Source organism: Pediculus humanus, genomic scaffold (genome assembly GCF_000006295.1).
Source record: "Pediculus humanus corporis 1103172108290 genomic scaffold, whole genome shotgun sequence".
Lineage (NCBI taxonomy): Eukaryota > Metazoa > Arthropoda > Insecta > Psocodea > Pediculidae > Pediculus > Pediculus humanus.
The window spans coordinates 444,127-461,590 of NW_002987859.1; the positions used below are offsets into that span (position 1 = coordinate 444,127).

Sequence of the window (17,464 nt, forward strand, 5' to 3'; positions counted from 1 at the left end):
AAATAAAATTTTTTATTAAAAAAAAAAAAGCAAAAGCAAATATTATTATTATTATTATTTTATCAAACTCTTTTTTTATGTAATAAAAAAAAAAAAAAAAAAAAAAATCCAAAATTGAAAATTTAAACTCGATTATCGATAAAAAAAAATTATACTCAGAGTAAAGCCACTATACATATATTATTAATACTGTTTTTTATTTATTTATTTATTTATTTAAAAAAAAAACTATTCAAATATTTTATTTATTAAAAAAAAAAATTAATAAAAAAAATTTCTCACGGAAGATTATCAAACGCGTGTGTTTATTATATAAAAAAAAAATTATTTATTTATTTATTTGTGTGTGGGTGTGGGAAAAAGCTCAGCAAATTGTGACAAACGTGTTGTAAAAATTAAATTTTTTAATTAAACTACTCAATTATTCGACAAAACCTTTTTCTATTCAACTTTCGATAAAAACCTTTTTTTTCATATGTGTAAATGCGAAAGAGAGAGAGAGAGAGAGACAGAGAGAGAGAGAGAGGGGGTAGAAAAAACCAAAGTGAGTAATCAGAAGGGTAGCGAATGAATGAATGAATGAATGAATGAACGATTACCACAAAAAATAAAGTCACGATAATAATTTAAAAAATTAAAAAAACAAAACACTGTTGTAAGCCGTACATTAATAATAATAATAATAATAATAATAATAATAATAATAATAATAATGATAATGATAAATGATTAACAAATGCGCGCATTTTTATATTTGTTCGCTTTCAAGCATGTATTAAATTGTTTTTTTTTTTTTTTTTTTTTTTTTGGAGGGGCGGGGAGGTGGAGGGGTGATGGGATTTCGATGTCGATCGATACAAGTATAAAAAAAAAATAATAATTTTGAAACTGACTTAAAATTCCAAATTCCAAATTCACGATTTGTATAAAAATGAAAAAAATCAACAAACGAAAAAAAATACGTGACGAATGAGCCAACGATCGTCTCGGTCGATTCATATCTAATCTATGTATATGTACATATATAAAGTGCAAAATAATATATATATATAAATTAATACATTTATGTATAGGCCTTACTGTAATTGATTAATGCACACGAGAAAAATTACTTTTTTTTTTAAAAAAAAAAAAAAAAAACCTCATAAATCTATAATTTTATCCTTCCTGTCCGAAATCCTGAGTGAACTGATCTAATTTTTTCAAATCTTCCGCATTAACTGTCGGTTTGGACGTGGCGACCGACCTTAACATATCCGCCTAAGACATTTTTATGCATTTAAAAAAATTAAAAACATTCCGTAAAAATTCCGATAATGATGGAAAGAAAGAGAAAAAAGAAAAAATAAAAAATAAAAAAGAGAGAGAAACTTACCATTGTAACGGGCGGCTCGTAAAGTTTATCACCTGGTACGTCCATCCAATTCATTTCTATGGCTCCTTTATGACCAGGTGAACATGGAGTCAAAAGGTCGTCGACTATAACAGAAGGATCTGTGGGCGACGGTCCTCTGACTCTGACAAAATGTGTAGCCGTTTGGACTTTTCTAACAGGTTGCATCAATGCATCTCGTACAACGATACTGATATCAGCACCAGAGTACCTGAGTAAAAAAAAAAAGAAAAAAATAAATGTAAAGTTTTTAATTAAGTTTTTTTGATAAAATAATTTTTTTTGTTTTAAAAACTTACCCTTCGGTTTGGGCAGCCAACTGTCTGAGATCTTCATCGGTTAGAGTGTGACGAGTAGATCCTAAATGCAATTTAAACATTGTCAATCTGGCCGGTTCTTCGGGTAGAGGAATGTAAATTCTTTTTTCAAATCTTCTTCGAATGGCAGAATCCAAAACCCAGGGAATATTAGTCGCTCCTAATACTAAAATTCCATCCATGTCGTTTCCAACTCCTAAAAAACAAAAAAAAATTAATTAATTTACTTTAATAGAAGTCTACAAAAAGGAAAAAAAAAAAAAAAACTTTTAAGATGTTAACCTTGCATCTGAACTAAAAATTCAGTTTTGATTCTTCGAGCTGATTCACTTTCATTATCGCTTCTCGAAGAGCAGAGAGAATCAATTTCATCTATAAATATTATACTCGGTTTATGCTGTCTGGCTAATTCAAACAAATTTTTCACAAGTTTTTCAGATTCTCCAAGCCATTTAGACACCAAATCAGATGAAGATACGGAGAAAAATGTCGAATTATTAGCTTCAGTAGCGACTGCTTTCGCCAAATATGATTTACCCGTTCCTGGGGGCTGTGAAAACATTTTATTAATTTAATAAAAATCAAATTTTCAAAATTTTAGCATAATTCAATTAATAAAATCACCCCGAAAAGCAAAATTCCTTTCCATGGAATTCTTTTCCCAGTGAATAAATGAGGAAATTTAATTGGGAGAATTACAGCTTCTTTGAGTGCCTCTTTAGCTCCCTCTAATCCCGCTACATCCGACCATTTGACAGAGGGTTTTTCAACAACTATAGCACCTTCAAGTTTGGCTAATAATTTTTTTTTCTCAGGATCATCATCATCACTATCACTATCACTTTTTTTGTCATCTTTAGATGCTTCACCATCTTTAACTGGTTTTTTAATATTTTTCCCTTTTTTGAGGTATTCTTTCAATTTTTCAGCTCTATCAAGGTATTGCAGGCACTTGGCTCTTATACTTTCTTTCGCTCGTTCCCCCTGAGCTTCATCTGAAAAAATGTAAATCATTTCAAAATTAAGAAATATTTATATATATATATTTATTTATAATAAGCAAACAATAACAAAAAGGAATAAGTTTCTAAAAGAACTTAAAGCTAAGTTTAAAATTATTGGCATTAAATCAATTGTGTCACTTCAAATGTCACATCATAATTATTGATATATGTATATATTTTTTTTTTAATGGTAAAATCCTTTAGAGTAATTTTAAAAAATATAAGTTATCCTGATAAATACATGATCATTTGAATATAAATTCAACAGAAAGTATATTTTAAATGACTTACATTTAATGGCGTGTAAAAAATATTCTACACCGTGCTCGTATAATCTTAATGCTTCCTCATAATTTTTATTTTTATCTTCTTCCGTGGCTCTCGTAACAAGATCAATTGCTTTTTGTAACGTTGTTGTACCAGACATTGTTTTTATTTCTTTTTGACTTAAATTCTTAATGTGTTTTAAGCCTTATCTAAAACAAGTAAATATTTGTAACCATAACGTCATTCTCACGAATAGGCTTAATTAAAAAAAAAAAAATCACCAAGGTTAATCAATTTAAACAATTATTTATACACATATTATGTTAAAAATTACCAATAATCGAACACATGTAAATAATAAACTTATTCAAGCATAAATACTAATATTTTTCATGTTATAAAATAATCAGTTCAGTAAAACTAAAATGTACTCAAAAGAAAATACGTGATGCTAAAATAAAAATCTGATTCCACGATTTCACTCAAAAACTGTAAAAGAATCTAGTTAGAGTTAATCATACTTTTTAGGGAAACCTTGTACAATCAAGGCCGGATTGTCACCTAATTTAAAAAACGTCAATAATTTATAAAAAAAATTTCGAATTATTTTGTGATAAACAATACCGATGACAATTATTTAAATTAATAATTTTCACAAAACTTTAAGAAACGTTAAATAAAAAAAATGATAGCTAAATTTGAATTCCGTAAATTAACAATTACGATACTTTGCAAACTATTATTTTTATTCAAAATAAAAAATTTTTATTGAAAAAAATTAATAATTAAAAAAAAAAAAATTATTTAATAAAAATTTTTAATCAATTACAGTATAAATTTTTTTTTTTCAAATCTAAAATTCCAATTAAAATATTTTATGTCGTGTCACGAGAATAAGCACAGATATTAGAGATTTACATTCTATGCTTCTCAAGTCATAAACCCCCCCCATTGTTTTGTTTTTATTTTATTACGATTTGATTTAAATTGAATTTAAAAATTATTGAATAATTTTTTATTTTAATGAATCAAAGTTAATAATCGACTTTATAAGTCTTTTTATTATCGATCCCCTTAGTTATTAAATAAAATAATTAATTGTTTATCGTAGTAAATGCTAAAAAAGTATTTGTTGTAGTACATTTAAAAATTTATTTACAATTTTTTTATACACCTGCTTATTCGTAAAGAATGTAATTAGAATTAAAATAATTAGTTTTCAACGAATAATTCGAATGAAATGTTTAAATAATATAAAAATACAACATAATTAACATAAAAAATGACAGTATTAATAGATTAATAATTATTAAATGTTAAAAGTTTAATATGAAGATTTTAAAATGACATTTATAACTTCCTTATATTAAAATTTATGTTTTTAATAAAATTTAAATAAGTTATTATTTAATCATGAACACTCGATTTACACTCACAACGATAGGAAGAAAAGCTTGTCATGCAGTGGGTCGAATAATTATTCATTGTTGGGCTTTAGCTGGTGCAACTTTATTGTGTTGTTTTTTGTTGTATTGGGTTTTGGGGGGCTTGATACCATTTCTTTTGCTATGTTTTGCTGCAACAGGTGATTTATAATTATTTACAATAAATGAATAATATATATATATAAAAATAAAATGTTGAATAAAAAAAAAAAAATTTTTGCAGGAATTTTATATCAGTTGGAAGATTATTTATTATTTCATCCGGATCTTCCTCCCTATTCTCGATTATTTGTTTCTTTGCCTTCTGTGTTTGGTTTACCTTATGAAAGTGTTTTTACCAGAAGTGGAGATGGAACATTGATTCATTTATTTTTGATTCTTCAACCAGGTGAAACCTCATCTAAAGCACCAACACTCCTTTTTTTCCATGGAAATGCAGGAAATGTCGGTCATAGGTATCGATGCAAAAAAACATTTTAAATAAAATAAAAATTGAAACAAATACATTGCATTAAATAAAAAAAATTACAATTATCAGGTTACAAAATATGGTGGGACTGTATCAGTCTCTTCATTGCAACATAGTAATGTTAGAATACAGAGGTTATGGTTTGTCACAGGGGATTCCAAGTGAAGAAGGTATTTATATGGATGCGAGAGCGGCATTGGATTTTATATCGTCAAGACAAGATTTTAATCACAAAGAAATTATTTTATTTGGAAGATCACTGGGTAAGCATTATATCATATTAGAAAAAAAAAAAATTAAATAATGTTACCAATGAATGAATGATTTTTTTCAAGGTGGAGCTGTAGCAATCGATTTAACTTGTAATCTGCTTTACTCACAAAAAATTTGGTGTCTTATCGTTGAAAATTCATTTACAAGTATTCCAGACATGGCTAGAATTCTTTTAGGGTGGAGAATATTAAGAAAACTTCCATTAGTTTTTTACAAGAGTAAATTTTTGTCAAAAAGTAAAATTAATCAGGTAAATGCAAATTTGTTTACTTTTTTTTTTATACAAAAAGCTCCATCGCAGAAAATAATTTAATTAAACTTGATAATTTTTTTTTTTAAAATAAAAGGTAAAAGTGCCTACATTATTCGTGTCTGGATTATCTGATTCTTTGGTACCATCTAGAATGATGAAAGAACTTTATGATGAGTGTTCATCGGAGCATAAAAAACTTGTCGAATTTCCAAATGGTACACATAATGAAACATGGACATGCCAAGGATATTACACAAGTTTAGATGCATTTATAAAAGATGTTAGATTAAGAAGAATACAAAATTATTCATAACAAAAATGTGTTAACTAGTCGGTTAAAAAAAAAAAAAAAAAACTTTTCTTATAGTTTTTCCTTTTCATAATTTATCGATATTTTATATAAAAATGTGATAATTTGTAAATTAATTATTTAATTTGTCATGAACTTTTAATGATAATAATAATAATTAAATTATTTAACTTATTATTTATTATTAATAATAATTTTTATGTTATTTAAATTAATTTTATCGAAGAAGCAAGCAAGGAAGGAAGCAAAAGTTAATATTAAAAGTTATTATTATCATTATTAAAACAAATTGTGTTAATGTTATTTAAAAAAAAAATTTTTTTACCTGACAAAATGTGGAAAATGGAAAAGTTGAATTTCAGGTTTTTCTTTCTTCTTCTTCTTCTTCTTTCCAAAACAATAAAAATTCCATTCAAATAATTTTCCACTAAAAAAAAGTAAAAAAAAAAAAAAAAAAAAAAGAAAAAAAAATTATTTTGTAAATTTATTTAAGCTTACTATGTTTTTATTATTATTATTATTATTACAAATAAATGAATTATTTATTTAAATAATAAAAAAAAAAAAAAAAAAAAATGCGATTATAAAAGTTTTTTTTTTGTTTTTTTTTTTGTTAGTTAAACAATTTATTTGGCCACGTACACGAAAAATTAAATGAAAAAAAAATTTTTGTTTATATATATATATATATACAAATTCATATGAATACATAATTATTATTATAAATAATTTTAATAAGAATAAATAATAAAAACAAATTTTATTATTATTATTATTATTATGATAACGAAACTTACCGTTATCACTCGACCACGTGTTCTTTTTAAATTGTCAATAAACAAAATAATAATAATAATAATAATAATAATTCGCAAGGCTAAAAATCTTTTCTTTGAAACTTGCTTAGTAGAAAGATCAATCAATTAATAAAAAATTATGTATGTATGTTATTATTATTAATTTAAATAAATTAAATGGGTAAAATAATAATAATAATAATAAATGCCACCCATTTAAAATTTAAATAAATAGAAAATAATAATAATAATAATAATAATAATAATAATAAATAATAATAAATTAAAGCTACCAGTCTTGATGATTTTCAATTTATTTATTTATTAATAACTTTTATTAATATTAATAATGATGATTACGATTAAAAAAAAAAAAAAAAAATCACACGAATAAATTTATGAGCTTTATCATATACGAATAACAATAAAAATATTTAATAATAATAATAATAATAATAATACCTGTAATAATAAAAAAATTTCTCAATCGTGATGGCGACGTGAAGAAATTTTTCACCTTGCGATTTACTAAAAATAATAATAAACAATTTGATCCCAATTATTATTTAAAAATAAATAAATAAATAAATAATAGTAATAATAATAATAATAATAATAATAATAATAATTTTTCGACGATTTGACGATAAAAACAAATTCAAAAACATTTACTAATTTTATTTAATTTTTTTGTATACATTTAAGACTTCTTTGGTATTTTTTTTTTTTTTCATTATTTATTTATTTATTTATTTAATTATTTAATTAAATTAAAAATTACCTTTTAGGGTATTCCCCTTTCTACAACCTTCTTATATTAATTGTAGAAAAACAAAAAAGAAAAAATACTCGGTCCCGTTTAATTAAAAAAATTTTTTTCCCCTCCCCCTCCCACCCTAATTATTGAGGCAAATAGATAAGCCACTACCGTATTCAAATTATTATTATTATTTATTATTATCATTATCAATTATTCATTATATTTATGTATACAAAATTAATTCCCCTAAAAATTTATTTCAGTTAACTCACTCATATATAGAATACATAACCTAATAATAATATTATTATTATTATTATTATTATTATTACTATTGTTGTTGTTGTTGTTGCTGTTGTTGTTATTGTTGTTGTTGTTGTTGTTGTTATTGTTGTTGTTGTTGTTATTGTTGTTGTTGTTGTTGTTGTTGTTATTGTTGTTATTGTTGTTGTTGTTGTTCAAACAATTGTTTGTTACATTTCCCTCCGTTAGAGTTATCTCTCTCTCTCTCTACCCTTAACTACGGCAATGTACTAACGCGCAACTACCTATCTCGTCGAAGGGAAATCCCCAATTTTTTTGTCATGATGATGATGATAATAATATCAATAATTAATTACGGTAATAATAATAGTAATAGTAATAATAATAATAATAATGATTAACTCGAATTGTTTCCAGTCTTAGTAACGGAGGATTCCTATTTCTACCTCGATATCGAATTAAGAACATCTTTGATTGTGTTTTGAACTTCGTTACACAAAAGTATGTTTTCCTCCGAGTTCCTCGTTCCCGCCGACCGGAGTTGACGGGCAAGGGAATCCAATCGGGAGAGCAATTCCCGGTATTTAAATTTCACTTGGGGAGGACTCAGGGAATCGACGTAACCTTGGCATTTGCCGTGGAGCAGTCTTATTTTGTCGGATAGTTGAAGCCATCCCGCGGTCGTCGTCGCTCCGCTTGATTTCAACAATCCCAACGCGTTTTCCAACGCCTGAGATATTTCCAAAACGGATTCTTTGTTCTTTTCCGGAGATTCGACATTTTTCCCGTCGGACCGACTCGGAGTCGCGTAAATGTTCGAGGGCGCGCTCGGTTTCGCCGGCGGCGGCACGACTGGTTTGGATGATTTGACGATGGGTTTCGCGGGCACTGAGGGTTTTTCATCCGCGGACGTTAAACTCGGCAGCAGCGGCGGCGGCCATATTTTTTTGTCGTGAGGACTCGAGTCTTTGTCGTCGGATTTGGACAATTTATTGCTGAGCTTGGGACTGATTTGAGAAACGCTTTCGACTCCGTCCTTGTTTTCCCACAGTTTTTTCAAACTGTTTATGGATCCCGTGCTTTTCCTTTTGTTTTCCTCGTCCGCACTCGCGACTTCGTTTTCATCTTCGTTGCACTCACCACTACTCTTTTTTTCCACTTCAACTTTTCTCAATCGAGACTTAAAATCCACAATCGTTCCATTATCAGTTTTTTTAACCACAGTCGGATCAATTTTCTTTAACTGAGTTTTTAACATGACTTCACCGTTGTCTTCCTTACTCGGAAACTTTCTCGTTTGAGCCTTGGAATCGGAAGGAGATTTTTGAATATCAGTCGGTGAATCTTTATTCTTGGCGGTTCGAACTTTGATTTCTGCCACCTGCAAAATCAAAACCATTTTGTAAAAAAAAAACTCATGTCAACAAAATCTTTTTAAATGACTCCCCCCCCCCCAAAAAAAAAAAAAAAAAAAAAGAAAAAAGAAAAAAGAAAACTAGCCAATTTTAATTCCAAAGAACTTTTTATAGCGGAATTTTTAATTTTATTCGACGTTAATTCTTTGTCGTCCTCAGGAGGTTTATCCGAATTTCCTAAATTATTATCGTTATTAACGGCAGAATCCGATGATTTAAAATTTCCTAAAGAATCAATTGAATTTTCTAATCGGCGAAGGCTGATGCCAAACCTTGGAGTTGACGAATCCGAGGATCGATGAAAATCTGAATTGGTTTCGTTCTGAGCATTTGATTCAACCTGGATGTTAAAAATTGATTCATTTTTAAAGTACTCGAGAGAGAGTTTATAGGAGGTTTTTGAAATCGTTAAATTACCTCGGTGATCGTTGAATTTTTACTAGCTTTGGGTGAGGAAGAGGACGACGACGTGGGAGGTCGTTTATTCGAAGAAGGCGGCGGAGAAGACGGCGAGTCTTCGGAGGGAGGAGGTGGCAAATCGTTAGGAGGCGGAGGAAAATCCATTTCCGCCAAGTTGGGAGGATTTCCCCTAGACGGACTGTTTGTTTTTAAACAATTTGACGAATGTTTGGGATTCGGTCGAAATGTTCTCAAATTACCAGCCGAATCCGTGCTGTTATTACGCGTCACGCCTAAAATAAAAATCAATAGACTAATTTAAAATGAGCACTCTTTCATTTTTCACGTCCAGATTTTTCAAAAATTTCAATGCAACAATGACTAAAACTAAATAAAATTGATTCGATTGATTTCACCTCCGCGTGATCTGCTGACTTTGTTAGGTGATGATGATGATGATGGATTTATACCGACTACGCCACCCGAAGAATTACTTCGAGTCATATTCGACTGAACGTTTGAAAATTTCTGTGGCACTTCTGTAACCGAGGAAGCCGTCGGAGTTTCTTCGAGAGGAACAACTTCTTTTATTTCGCTAAATTTAACAAAAAAAAAAAAAACAATAGGTTACAACAAAACAATTCAATGCGTTTTTCGCACTTTCTTTTCAACGGGAAAAAATTTACCTTTCGCAACAATCGGTGCTTAAACCGCTTTGACGAAGAGATTCAAGGTAGGCTCCTATTCTTGCTCCCTTCGGTAAAGTTCCGTATCTGTTAATGGCACGTTTTACGTTTTGAACTTCCAAAGCAGCTATTTGCACGGGCTAAATTAGACAAAAAAAAAAGAAAAAAAACTTTATCCTTAATACCCATTTCCGTTTCACTCCTTAATTTCATTAAAATTTCCAACAAACCTTTTCCCCCCCGGATTCTTTCGGCGGATACGTTTTAGTTTTTTTCCCTATTTGTTCCAAACCTCTGTTTCCCATTATCGGAGCTCTTTTAAAAGAACCGTGCGACAAATCCATTGGAGGTTGAGTTGGCTGCTCCGGATAGGAATGAGCACCCGAATCATCCGTATCCGGTGTTTGGTCTTGTAAATCACTTTCGCTATCTCCTTTGTTTATCGATCCTAAATTTGGAAACTCTTTGCTATTGCCTACGAAAACAAATTTTTTATTTAAAGTATTTAAATTTAAGCCGCTTTTTATAAAAATACAAAAAAAAAAAAAAAAAAACAAAATTTTACCGTTGCACTCTTGCGAATGTTCATCGGATGGATTTTCCCCGGAATCCTGATCGGCGAATGTCGAATCTCTAAAGGAACTACACGAAGATAATAAACTGAAAATTAAACAAAAAAAAATTAATTTAAAATTTTACAAATAAATAAATGATAAAATTAAATTATTTAATTTGTTTAATACCTGGTTCTCTTTGGTGGAGCCGGAGCTTGTTTTCCTCTCTTGTTCGTAGTACGTCTCATTTGAACCATTGATTTGTTGGCAGTTACGGGAAGAGTTGGAGTAGTAAAAGTACTAAGTTTATTAACTTGTTCTACGGAACAAAACAAAATGTAAAATTTACAAATTTTAATAAAACTAAACTAAATGAAAAATAAAAACGAGGAAATTTTGATTTGGTTTACCTTTGGGAAGAGGATCTGACGTTTGAACTAATCCGTGCAAATTTCCGGTGCTTCCTAAATTAACGCTTTTCACTCCGACCGAGGAGTTGTGAGATGATTTTTTACAAGGCATTTGGGGAGTCACCGTTCCTTGAAGTTGTTTTTCCACTTCTACTTGAAAAAAAAAAAAAAAAAAAAAATTTATAATTATTACGATGCGCTTTTACATGCATTTTCATTTTTTATATTTTGACAAGAGTTAAAGTGTACCCTCTGTGATGCTTGATTCTTGAAACATGTTTTCCAAAGAGTGATGTATTTCTCTAAATGTCGGTCTTTCGATGGGTTTCCATTGCCAACATTGACGCATCAGCTCGTAAATTTTAGGCGGGCATCCGGGAGGGATTTCCATTCTAAAAAATTATGCAAGTTTTTGTAATATTTCAAATCAGAACAAGGTAGTATTTGCGAAAATGAAAAGTTCGTACCTGTATCCTTTCTCAAGCATGTGATAAACGTCCGTTAAATCAACGCCTGGATACGGAGACATACCGTAGGTCGCAATTTCCCAAAGCAATATTCCAAAAGCCCAAACGTCCGACTTTGTCGAAAAAATATTGTAAGCGAGACCTTCAGGTGCCGTCCATTTTATCGGAAATTTTGCTCCGGCGTGAGCGGTGTAAGTATCATCTCTCATGAGCCTCGCCAATCCAAAATCGGCCACTTTTACCAAATGATTTTCAGCAACGAGACAATTTCTTGCAGCGAGATCTCTGCGAAGGAAAATGGAGTGACGTAAAAATAAATTTTTCAATAATTATAAATCATTATAAAATTTTGTGGAATCAAAAAACGCACCGGTGAATGAAACTGTGGCTTTCGAGATAACTCATAGCACTTGCTATTTGCGTCGCCATGTACATTAAAGCAACAGCATTAATGTGTTCTTTACTACCCGTTCGAAGATAATCGAGTAAATTTCCTTTACTCATAAATTCGGTGATTATGTAAAATGGAGGTTCCCGAGTGCAAACACCTGCGATGAAATTTTAATTTTTTTATTTTTTATTTTATTTTATTAGAACTAAGAACAACGCCGAATAATTAAAAAATTTACCTAAAAGTTGAACTAAATTCGGATGCTTCATTTCTTTCATGATGGCTGCTTCCGCGAGAAAATCTTTCAACGCCATTGTATCTTCCTTAAGAGTTTTAACGGCAACCGTCATGTTATACCTCATCCAAACGGCTTCGTAAACATCACCGTATTGACCACCTCCCAATTTATGTCGCATGACTATATCGGTTCTGTTTATTTCCCATTCATCGGGCTCTTTGAAAAAAATCCAGAAAATTTTTTTTTTTACAATAGTTTTTACATATAAACAAAACAAATAAAAAGCGTTAGTTTTCATTCGCCTTAATGAAGCAAATAATTCTAAACATTCTATAAAAATCTATATCAAATAATAATAATATCAGTTTATGAAGCTGCTTTAAAAAATGTCTAAACCTTAAATATAAATATTATTTTAAAGACATAAATTTTCAATAAAGGAAAAAAACAATTTTTTTTTTTTCTTTCTAAAGATAACATTAACAGCACTCCCAGACACAAGCCATGCCTCGTTACACACAATACCAAATACAAAACTAACTTTGTATAACTTGATGAGGTCGAGAAGTACCTGGACTCAGTGCGAAGACAGTTGGCTTATTGTGTTTCGGAGCGGGGTATAACAATTGTGTTATTAATCCGTCAGAATGCAAGGAATGATGGTGAACTAATTCAGCCAATGTGTTAAATTTACTTTCGGTTGTGACGTAGACCTAAAATTAATAAAAAAAAAAACTTTTATTACATTCATTTTACGACATTAGATGCATATATCAATTATCTGGCTATTACACTTAACCAACTACTGACCTTTCCCTCACTATCTTCATTTATGCGATAATGATAAACGCGACCTTCATAGCGAAGAGATATAGATCGTTGCCCAGGACTAGATTCTGATTCTCGTACCAGAAAACTTCCATTAATGCCAGAACTCAGAAGATATTCTGGAAAATTTATCAAAAATGAAATTTTCAAAATCAAAATCATTAAATTGAAAAAAAAAAAAAAAAAACAATTCTTTTGATTTGTGTATTTAATTTAATAAAAATTATTATTCTCACGCCTGTGTGTAAAATTCATGACTTTTTTTTTTTTTTTTTTTTTTTTTTTAAGGGTTAACGACATATAATTAGGCTGTTTAAAAAAAAACAACACAAAAGTCAATTACGGGTCCTTGAACTCATTCGTATTAACTTGCGGATTTAAATTATTAACTATATTTACTCCTAACCTGCGGCATTACGCGAAATTGGTCCGTGATACCATGAATGTTTTTCTAATGAATTAACAGGAGTAACATAATTGCTGGGCACCCAACCAACTTGTCCAGGGCTGGAATGTGCTTCACACCATTCTCCACTTTTATTATAACTTAATATTCTTATTTGTTCTCCTGTAAATAAGAAAAAAATCATTTTGAAAAAAAAAAAAACAAATCAAATACGACAAAACTTATTTGCATGTGCAACAAAATTAAAAAAATAAAATAAAAAGTTAATCATGACTTGTCATCAAAATAAAATCCTCCATTTTTAAATAATAAAATTTCAATAACAATCTATTTACTATTGTCATTTATTTATTTTTATAAAAAATTTTTTTGTAATGCATCGATTGACATTATGCATTTATCGAATTTCAATTATACTAAATACTAAATATCGATTTGTAGAATTCGGATTTGAAATTTAATTATTTTTATGTTTTATGTTTTAATTTACAAAACAATATAATTTGGTAAAATGTTGTTGTTGTTGTTGTTAAATTAGTAAATAAAAGATTACAATGTTATTTTAAACATGAATAAGCAGGGAGAAAAAAATTTTTTTTTTTTAAAAGATCTTTGTTAAAACATAAAACAACCCATTGTAATTTTTCATATAACTATTTATTATTAGTAAGCTTGAATTAATTAATAATAAATTATATATTTTTTTTACTAATTATATATATATATAAAAAAATTAATTTTTACCCTTTTTTTTTTCTCTCTCTCTCTCTCTCTCTCGATTCAATCATTCGAAATTTTTTTTTTAAATGTGAAAAAAATAAAAAAACAATTTGTATGTTTTTTTTTTTGAATTGTAATAAATTAGTAACCTTTTTTCAAGCTTAATTGATTTTCTCCACCTGCAGTAAAATCATATAATGCTACAAAAAGTTGCGGATCATCTTCTTCTTGACACAAAAGATTTTCTTTTGATGTCCATCTGGCAGCGGAATCCAATGGAGAACCTGTGACGCTTGGAGGAGATCCATCGGGAATGCTAGGTATGTGTGGCAAAGGTCTGCTCTGTAGAAGTGCTTCTAAAAATTTTTAAAACATATGTTTTGCATCCGACAGCAGACAACAAAAAAATTTTTTGGGAAAATAATTGATAAAAATTACATTTATATTTCAATGTAATTTAATTTCATTCGTTTGAACCTTTATTGACCTCATGCAAATTTTTTTTTTTTTTTATTGAAAAATAAATAGCTGAGTCACAATAAAATATCAAAACAGGATATACTCTCATTGGTTCATATTTGGAAAATACTTTAAGTTAAAAAAAAAAAGAATATTAGTTGTTCATACCATTTTTTTTTTTTTTTATTGATTTCAGCTTAAATAATTATAGTAAAGAAAATAATTAAGTTCACTAATTACCTAATCGACCATCACGTCAACCCTTGTACTTCATTATTTGTTTTAATATTAAGTAAATATATATATTGGCAAAGTTATATTCGAAATGTAAAGATATTTTAATAATAAATAATTAAAAATAATTCATTATTAAATTAAAAAGCATTAAGCATTAATAATAATTATTAATTGTTAACAAAAAAAAAAAAAAAAGGAAAATATTGAAAATATCTCACCGTTGTGTTCAGTGAATATATTCGACCCAGACTGCTTTCCATCTTTAAAACTATTTTTCGTTTGCAGTTGCTGTTGCTGCTGCTGTTGAAACCTGTTTTTGGTTCCCCGAACAGACAACGGCCCTGAAGACACACCTTGTCCAACTGTTCCAGAAGTTGACACAACGCGATCTTTGGTGTGTTGGGCACCCATGATTTGAGTCGGACACCATTCCCCACGGCTACACGCCCAGCGTAGCCCCGGCTTTTCTAAACATACATTTTAAGTAACAAGTATCATTTTAACAATCCTTATAAATTAAAAATGCACTTATTAACATGTGATTTTATAATATTTAATATTAAATAAAGTTCAAAATGGTAAAACTCAGTAATTATTATCCGCCATATTGAACATCTCAACATCGATTATTTAGTTTTAAAAAATTACCACGGTGGCAGCACATGACACACACACACACACACACCATGTTATTTAAAAAATTGTTTTTTTTTTTCTTTCTCAATAATAATATCAAAATTATTTAGACTTTAATGCTCCATTATTTATTTTTTTTCTTAAATTAAAATATAATTTTTAACTCTCAAAACATGTAATAATACTAATCATTTTAATTTAAACATGATTATTTTTTCAAAATAATATCTTGATGATGACAGTTTTGATTTGACGTTAGAGCCTTGGAAGGTCACACAACCACATATGCTAGATTAAAATTTTTTAAACAAAAATTTTTTTTTTTTCATCAAATCAATAAAAGTAATTAATTCTCAAGTGTAAACTTCAGTTATGGAAAGTATCACGAATCGAGAGCACTAAAATTTTTAACCAAAAAAAATTCATGATAAATTAATTACTCCTAAACTTTTCAAAAAACGTGTCTGTTTTTTCAAATTGTATAAAAATTGTTTTTTTTTTTTTTTTTTTTTATAATTTGACAACAAAAAATATTAAACAACTAAATAATATTATTAATATAAAAGTTTATTATTAAAATAATAAATTTTATAAAAATTATTATTTTGGATTAATTCTTTTTAAACAATACAATACAAAAAATACTGAAAAAATATTTACAAAAATGCAATATTAATAATATTTTTTTTACTTGTAAAAATTTATAAAAAAAAAAAATTCTGGGTAACTTTCTTATAGTTACCTGAGATTATATAATAAATATGGCTAATACTAACGCATTCTAGTACATCAATATTTAATCTAATTAAAATTACTATGACAAAAATGTCGCAAGGCTCATATTAGACAAAAAAAAAAAAAAAATTGTAGGAATTGTGATTAAAAAATTTTTTCATTATAAATTTCAATTATGGATTATAAGACATCCTATGTACTTCAGCTTGAGCTTGTTTTAAGGCTTTTTCCTCAATGCTATGATCAATGTCATCTTCATCGTCATAATGAAATGCAGCTTTATCTTCTGGTGAATCTTCTTTTGTAAGAGGACATTTTAAACAACTGTTTAAAAAAATCATTCATTAAACATTTATCAAAAGTAATTCCAATGAATTAAATTATAAAAAAAAAAAAAAAATTTTTTTACACATACCGACTTTCGTTGATTCCATAATTTATGCAAGTATGTCCAATACATTCGCAGCATCCATCATGAAACCATCTATATTTACTAGCACCAGTGGATTGACATGAACTTTTACATTTGTTCCATGACATACATTGACTCATATAAGCCACTGTACAATTTAGGGTAATTATGTCTTTTCTAAAAGTGATTTCTTGTTCGTTACTTTCTACAAAACAAATCCAAAATACAACAAAATTTTAGAATAAAAAAACATTTTAGAAAAAATCAAAAAGTAAATAATAATACTAAAAAATTTTCAAGATGCTTACGAGTTAAAATTTTAATTTCTTTTTCGATTTTTGGCCTGTATATTGATAAATCAAAATCGATAGGGTATGTAAAAGTATGCCACCTTTCCAAAGTATCAGGTTCAGCCATCAAAGCTTGAAAAAGATCAGGTATGGGTTCTTGAAAATCTTCTACATGACTTTTTTTACTCAGAGCATTTCCCGTATCATTTGGTTTGGGGCACATGTCTGCAACAAATTTTTTTTTTTTTTCAAAATAATAATAATAAATCGAAATAATAAATTTATAATGAAAATATTAAAAAATTATAAAAAACTGTGCGAAACTAACATACCGACACATGAGCAACATTCGGTATAAAGGTAGCTTAAACAAGTAAAACATTCTTGGCAACATGAACAATTTTTTAAATCGCATTTACATGATTGGGTTAACATACATTTACTAACGACACTTGCACAAACAGCTTCATTGCAACTTTCTACGCTATTAAATATTAATATGGCTGATATGGAAATGGTCACTGTAAATAATATTATTCGTATATCATTCATATTGATTTCTGAAATGAACAAAAAAAAAATTTCAACTATCAATTATATAGATAGAGACTTAACAAATAGCAAATTTT

The 17,464-nt window shown here is 28.3% G+C and overlaps 4 protein-coding genes across 4 annotated transcripts; 1 reads left to right on the plus strand and 3 right to left on the minus strand.

Annotated features, from left to right (window-relative positions):
* Positions 1-1,158: 1,158 nt before the first annotated feature.
* Phum_PHUM537990 (vacuolar sorting protein 4A, putative) lies at positions 1,159-3,141 on the minus strand (the record flags this gene model as incomplete). The annotated part of the gene is made up of 6 exons (XM_002431580.1): positions 1,159-1,260; positions 1,376-1,604; positions 1,693-1,906; positions 1,993-2,260; positions 2,335-2,705; positions 3,006-3,141. The coding sequence occupies 6 exons, from the start codon at positions 3,139-3,141 to the stop codon at positions 1,159-1,161; spliced, it is 1,320 nt and encodes a 439-aa protein (XP_002431625.1).
* A 1,253-nt stretch (positions 3,142-4,394) lies between these two features.
* Phum_PHUM538000 (protein bem46, putative) lies at positions 4,395-5,734 on the plus strand (the record flags this gene model as incomplete). The annotated part of the gene is made up of 5 exons (XM_002431581.1): positions 4,395-4,566; positions 4,650-4,881; positions 4,965-5,158; positions 5,231-5,418; positions 5,516-5,734. 5 exons carry the CDS (start codon positions 4,395-4,397, stop codon positions 5,732-5,734), a joined length of 1,005 nt encoding a protein of 334 aa, XP_002431626.1.
* Positions 5,735-7,994: 2,260 nt separating this feature from the next.
* Positions 7,995-15,173, minus strand: Phum_PHUM538010 (proto-oncogene tyrosine-protein kinase abl1, putative; the record flags this gene model as incomplete). The annotated part of the gene is made up of 18 exons (XM_002431582.1): positions 7,995-8,926; positions 9,073-9,307; positions 9,385-9,659; positions 9,783-9,961; positions 10,053-10,192; positions 10,283-10,527; positions 10,618-10,712; positions 10,796-10,925; positions 11,017-11,166; positions 11,266-11,408; positions 11,484-11,768; positions 11,854-12,031; positions 12,113-12,328; positions 12,684-12,825; positions 12,923-13,059; positions 13,347-13,508; positions 14,216-14,422; positions 14,981-15,173. 18 exons carry the CDS (start codon positions 15,171-15,173, stop codon positions 7,995-7,997), a joined length of 4,044 nt encoding a protein of 1,347 aa, XP_002431627.1.
* Positions 15,174-16,306: 1,133 nt separating this feature from the next.
* Phum_PHUM538020 (protein twisted gastrulation precursor, putative) lies at positions 16,307-17,387 on the minus strand (the record flags this gene model as incomplete). Its single annotated transcript, XM_002431583.1, has 4 exons — positions 16,307-16,457; positions 16,549-16,750; positions 16,854-17,060; positions 17,168-17,387. The coding sequence occupies 4 exons, from the start codon at positions 17,385-17,387 to the stop codon at positions 16,307-16,309; spliced, it is 780 nt and encodes a 259-aa protein (XP_002431628.1).
* Between the last annotated feature and the right edge of the window lie 77 nt (positions 17,388-17,464).